This window comes from Selaginella moellendorffii, unplaced genomic scaffold, assembly GCF_000143415.4.
Source record: "Selaginella moellendorffii unplaced genomic scaffold, v1.0 SELMOscaffold_5, whole genome shotgun sequence".
Taxonomy (NCBI): Eukaryota; Viridiplantae; Streptophyta; class Lycopodiopsida; order Selaginellales; family Selaginellaceae; genus Selaginella; species Selaginella moellendorffii.
In genome coordinates, this window is record NW_003314266.1 from 2,566,612 (window position 1) to 2,571,683 (window position 5,072).

The following is a 5,072-nucleotide window of genomic DNA, read 5'->3' on the forward strand; positions in this document are numbered from 1 at the left end:
GAAATGTTTAGGTTGAAAGCTTGATCTGCTTTGACATATGTGGTTCTGCATAAAGCTAGAGGCTTCAAAAACAAACGCCAAATTACATCACCAACTCAAATGGCCTTTGACGAAGACAATACAATTGTTGGAAGGTATAATCACAATTGTCAACATGTCCAAATGCGTATTTGAAGAAGTTTGAGAGAATACTCTAATCCTCATAAGTGGCTATGTTTAAACCATTGTACCACTATAGTATAATCCTTTAGAGACACATGGGAAACTCACACAAACATTAAATATCATCCTAAGAATGATATGTGGCAATCACTATGAAGTGATTAAACCAATAATACACCTCATCCCCAGGATTCCCACAGAAGAACGTGAGGATTGGCAGCAAGAGTAGAAAGAATTGTACCACGTGCCATGATGTTGCTATCAATTGAGTTTGATTATTCAACTGTAATTGCATAGCATCAAGAAATTACATTAACTATTGCTCTAAAGTCAAAAGAGGAGGAAGTTATTACTTTGTTATGAAGATGAACAAAAAAGAAAAAGCAAAAAAGAAGAAATTAAGAAAAGTAATAAGAAAAGGGAGATTTAGACAATGCAAAAGTTAAATCTAAGCTAAAATCCCAAATTGTAACAGTCCTTATGGACAATCAAAACTCCCCCTAATCACCACAAATGTGAATGCATGGAATATGGAAAGAGAATACAAAAAATGTGTATATCAATTAGCCAAAAAACCCTAATTTATATATAGAAGTGAGTGGTCTAGATTTAAATTAATCTAATGGCTACCAAATCCCACTATATTAATATTAATATACAGCATCGTAACTATATACTTGCACTTCATAGCAAGAGTGACAAAATTTATATAAAATCACTAATTTTTATATTCACCCAACATTTGCTGGGCAATACCAATATATAATATTTGTAATAGAGATCACTCCAAGTATAAACGTTGATAAGAATATGCGAAATAGATTCTCTAAAAGTATCTTTGATCGTCCAAAAATTTCTAGAGGGATAAGCTCGAATGTGACAATAAAGAAGCTTCTTTAGGGCTCGCTCCTTTTGAATTATTTCCCCCTCTCACGATGGCGATGGCAGCGATGGTCTGGGCGCTCGCTCCATTGGTGATTTTGCTCATCCATCCCGCCGTATGCTCGCGCCTGATTCTATCGCCGCTCACGCTCCACAATGGTCTCGGCAAGACGCCGCCAATGGGGTAAGCGGAGGATTGCCTTTAGACGCAAAGAATGTGATGTATTTGCACAGATGGAATAGCTGGAACCATTTCGGATGCAACATCGATGAATTGACCGTCAAAGAAACTGGTATGTGTTTTCGTTGCGAATTTTCCAAGCTCACCTCCTACGCATCCAGCCGAGGCGCTGGTCTCGACTGGCCTGGCTGCATTGGGATACAATTACTTGAATGTTGGTAAGTTATTTTTGTTCCATTTTTTTTCTTTGGTTGTTTGATCACAGGCTTGTTTTCTGGTTTCTGGCAGACGATTGCTGGGCCGAGATGAAGCGAGGCTCTGAAGTAAATCTGTTTTGAGTGTACACGGCCGGGCAATGGTCAGTGAATTGTAACGCAATATTTTGTTTCTCAGGGCGAACTTACTGCTCGAGCAGCAACTTTCCCATCTGGCATCAAGGCCCTGGCGGATTTTGTTCACGAGAAAGGTCTCAAGTTTGGGATTTATTCCGACGCTGGGTAAGCTACTGAACTGGTCGATGCATTAATTTTCTTTGTTACTTGTTCAAGGTACTTTACGTGTGAGAAGCAGCCTGGATCTCTTGGATACGAGGAACAAGACGCTGAAACCTTCGCCTCATGGGTAAGCTTGAGCACAAGTTTTTCGTTTTAAGCTTTTGTTTTCTTTAGGGAATCGATTATCTCAAGTATGATAACTGCTACACAGATGGAAGTAAGCCTGAGTTGAGGTAAGAACTCTTTTGAACTCTTGGTTTCTCTTGTTCATTTTCTGTATCAGGTATCCAATCATGCAGGAAGCTCTCGCCAAGACGGGTCGTAAGATATTCTTCTCCATCTGCGAATGGTGGAAGTTTTTCTCGTTCTCTTCCTTCTTTTCGTGTTTTGTTTACGCTTATCTTTTTGCAGGGGCGTCGATGACCCCGCAGAATGGGCGCCTGACGTTGGAAATAGCTGGCGTACTACCGGTGACATCACCGATACCTGGAAAAGGTATTCTCTTTCCTTGTTTCTCAGCTCTGATCTTTGCACAGCATGACAACTATTGCCGATTTAAATGATCGCTGGGCTTCGTTTGCTGGACCCGGCGGCTGGAATGGTGATTTCATTTCCCGCGCTTCCCACTTTTCTTTTCACGAACTCTGCGTAACTTGCAGATCCAGACATGCTTGAAGTTGGAAACGGCGGAATGACCATTGACGAATATCGGTCACACTTCAGCATATGGGCATTGATGAAGGTTTCACTTAATTGTTTATTTCCAGCCACTGAGATTGTTTAGCTCGCAGGCACCATTGATTCTCGGCTGTGATCTCCGAGATATGAGCAATGACACGCTAGAGATCATTACCAACAAGGAGGTTATCAGTGTAAATCAAGGTAGTCTGTTTGTTTTGATTCAGATACCTGTTTGTTTTTATAAGAGCCTTGTCTATAGATTCATTGGGAATTCAAGGGAGAAAAGTTTGTAAGAAAGGACCTGAAGAATGCCACGAGGTAATCTTTGTTTGTCTTGGATTATCACTCCTCAATTCTCGTAGTTTCTGCCAGATCTGGGCCGGTCCACTCTCTCTTAAGCGAACAGCGGTAGTGATCTGGAACAGGTGCGAGGGGGATGCCGATATCGAGGTGTCATGGCAAGAGATCTCATTGCACCCATCCACTCGAGTGACAATACGAGACTTGTGGAAGGTATTTTTCAAGCTTGATGAGTATCACCACTACTTACTGCCTTGCAGCACGAGTACTGGAGTGGTGTTTACAACGAAAGCATTGTGGTTAGCGTGGCCCCTCATGGTGCCGAGATGTTTATCCTAAGCCCGGGATGGTCGTCTCTTCCTAAGCAGGTTCTCGCAGCAGTCTTTGATACTATGTTCGCTTCACAGTAATCGAAATGCTAAAGCTACTGGCTAAGATTGAGAGTTGTAATTGCTCATGCTTTCCTTGCAGGAAGGCCGAGCATAGATAAGCTCGAAGACAAGTCTGTGTGTGTTAAATCTGTTACAATTTATACTTCGTTGATTATCGAGCTCTCCTTTAAGCTTTTGGTTCCGACTATGGCATGACATGATACTGGTTAGAGCAAGAAAATGCTTTGTAAATATTTATTTTGTGACGGCCGAGATTAAAAGTTACTTTTTAATCGAATTTGTAGTGCTTGTCCACCGTGGCAGCCACGTCCCACGTACAGCTCATTCCTTTTGGGAAGACAACCAAATCCCCGGCGCTAATCTCCACGAATTCGTCGCTAGATCCCTCCGGATACACCTTCACCTTGCCCTCCAGCAGATAACACGTCTCCCTGGCATCGTATGTCCATGGGAATTTGCTGGGCGTGCAGCCCCACCTGGAGTTCCATCCTTCGATCAATCACTCACTCTCCATCGATCAAAACAGCAAGAGGAATCGACTTACTTTGGCCAGGTCTTGACGCCCAGCTCTCTCAGTCTCGCATCCGAGGGCTCCTTCTCGACCTTGATGCCCAATTTCTCCACCACTGCTGGTGCCTGGCGATCCTGCGCCATAGCTCGGAGCCCCTTGGAGCGCAAAGGCCTCGTGGCGGCGGGTCTACTAGCCAAGCGCTCAAAATCGCCACAACCCTGAAAAGCTCTGGAGCAAGGGAAAGACAAGGCTGCGCTTATAGCTGCTGCCATAGCCGTATAGAATGACTGAAATACAATGCGATGCGACACGTGTTCTGACACGTAGATGACACATAGGCAAAAAGGTCAGCCACGTGCAGTGCGCATGCTCCACGTAACTACCACGTAAGCTTAAGCCAAATGGCATATACCCTGAAGATATTAAAGCTCCCCGAAGCATGGCTCGTTGTCCAAGCCATGTCTCCAGCGCATTGTCTCTCAATCCACATTCCAGCAGCGGCACCACTGGTTGTGGCAGTGGGATTTTTCCTCCCAGGAGGAGCTTGCCTGCGTTTTCCAGCAACACTGGATCAATCTCCATCAAGCAAGCGAGCAAATCAACGAAATGCCGAGAGCTGGCTGTGAGTGGAGCTGGGAGTTCTATTGTCCAGGAAGATGAAGGTGAGCCAATCTCTCTGGGGACTGCCAAGCTTCCTGCTAATGTGGACGTGAAGCTCCTCGAGGACTTGATGTTTCAAGTAAGTGAATCTCTACCTTGAAGTTGTAAGAAAGAAAGATAACCTTCTACTGTTTCAGTGGGGCAACAGCCTCACGCAAAACGCGAACTTCACTCTGGAGCTCCCTCTCAAGGTAGAATCCTTCAAGAGCTTGAATCTACTACACCAATAAAAGGAGAAATGGAAATGTTAAATGCAGGTGGACAAAGTGAAAAATGGAGTAAGACTGGCATACATACGAATCAATGAAGGAGTTGTCGAGGATCTAGTTTACATTGATGTGCTAGTGCTGCCACCAAGTAGTGAATCAACACAGCCTTTCTTCCTGGTGCAAAGGAGTGGCAAACTCAAAAACTCTGTCCCTCCTGGTGAGCCAGCCATCATGCAGAGCCTACTGCAAGCACTCAAAAAGTCAGTACAAATTGCAACACCGAATTGAGTGAGATGGATGTAAAGATTATTTCAAAATTGTAAAATTTCTCTCTTGAGAACTTGCTTGCCTACCTGCATGATCAGGCACTCTTAGAAAAGTGCAAAGGCTATGATCTTTACAAGTCTAGCCACTTCCTCTTGCCCATATCTTCCTGTTCAGTATACTAATAGTAAGGTGTTCAATGGGTAAACATGTGCTCTTACCCAACGAAATAGTTTGCTTCTCGATTCCGTCTTCAGTCATGTCTGAGCACTTAGAAAGTTAAATGATTTGATCACATCACAAACCTGGGTCGCATTGAACTTCGTGCAAAGGTAT

General features: G+C 43.7%; 3 protein-coding genes across 3 annotated transcripts; 2 read left to right on the forward strand and 1 right to left on the reverse strand.

Moving 5' to 3' along the window:
• Nucleotides 1-1,059: 1,059 nt before the first annotated feature.
• Nucleotides 1,060-3,246, forward strand: LOC9659067 (alpha-galactosidase). The gene is made up of 15 exons (XM_002964865.2): nt 1,060-1,228; nt 1,279-1,337; nt 1,387-1,443; nt 1,514-1,548; nt 1,619-1,722; nt 1,774-1,846; nt 1,894-1,952; nt 2,003-2,068; nt 2,131-2,214; nt 2,256-2,320; nt 2,379-2,461; nt 2,511-2,601; nt 2,660-2,718; nt 2,773-2,913; nt 2,961-3,246. The coding sequence occupies exons 1-15, from the start codon at nt 1,098-1,100 to the stop codon at nt 3,108-3,110; spliced, it is 1,257 nt and encodes a 418-aa protein (XP_002964911.2). The 5' UTR covers nt 1,060-1,097; the 3' UTR covers nt 3,111-3,246.
• A 49-nt stretch (nt 3,247-3,295) lies between these two features.
• On the reverse strand, nt 3,296-3,899 carry LOC9659068. Its single transcript, XM_002965204.2, has 2 exons — nt 3,637-3,899; nt 3,296-3,568 (listed from the first exon to the last, which is right to left on the reverse strand). Exons 1-2 carry the CDS (start codon nt 3,873-3,875, stop codon nt 3,361-3,363), a joined length of 447 nt encoding a protein of 148 aa, XP_002965250.2. The 5' UTR covers nt 3,876-3,899; the 3' UTR covers nt 3,296-3,360.
• Nucleotides 3,900-3,931: 32 nt separating this feature from the next.
• Nucleotides 3,932-4,818, forward strand: LOC9660456. Its single transcript, XM_002964866.2, has 3 exons — nt 3,932-4,342; nt 4,401-4,454; nt 4,521-4,818. The coding sequence occupies exons 1-3, from the start codon at nt 4,043-4,045 to the stop codon at nt 4,758-4,760; spliced, it is 594 nt and encodes a 197-aa protein (XP_002964912.2). The 5' UTR covers nt 3,932-4,042; the 3' UTR covers nt 4,761-4,818.
• The last annotated feature ends 254 nt before the right edge of the window (nt 4,819-5,072 follow it).

Coding starts and splice junctions, on each gene's coding strand:
- LOC9659067 (XM_002964865.2), top strand. CDS start 1,098: ATGGCGATGGCAGCGATGGTCTGGGCGCTCGCTCCATTGGTGATTTTG. Junction 2,215..2,255: donor ATCACCGATACCTGGAAAAG/GTATTCTCTTTC, acceptor ATCTTTGCACAG/CATGACAACTATTGCCGATT. Junction 2,321..2,378: donor TGGACCCGGCGGCTGGAATG/GTGATTTCATTT, acceptor CGTAACTTGCAG/ATCCAGACATGCTTGAAGTT.
- LOC9659068 (XM_002965204.2), bottom strand. CDS start 3,875: ATGGCAGCAGCTATAAGCGCAGCCTTGTCTTTCCCTTGCTCCAGAGCT. Junction 3,569..3,636: donor GGCGTCAAGACCTGGCCAAA/GTAAGTCGATTC, acceptor ATGGAACTCCAG/GTGGGGCTGCACGCCCAGCA.
- LOC9660456 (XM_002964866.2), top strand. CDS start 4,043: ATGGCTCGTTGTCCAAGCCATGTCTCCAGCGCATTGTCTCTCAATCCA. Junction 4,343..4,400: donor TCGAGGACTTGATGTTTCAA/GTAAGTGAATCT, acceptor CTACTGTTTCAG/TGGGGCAACAGCCTCACGCA. Junction 4,455..4,520: donor CTCTGGAGCTCCCTCTCAAG/GTAGAATCCTTC, acceptor TGTTAAATGCAG/GTGGACAAAGTGAAAAATGG.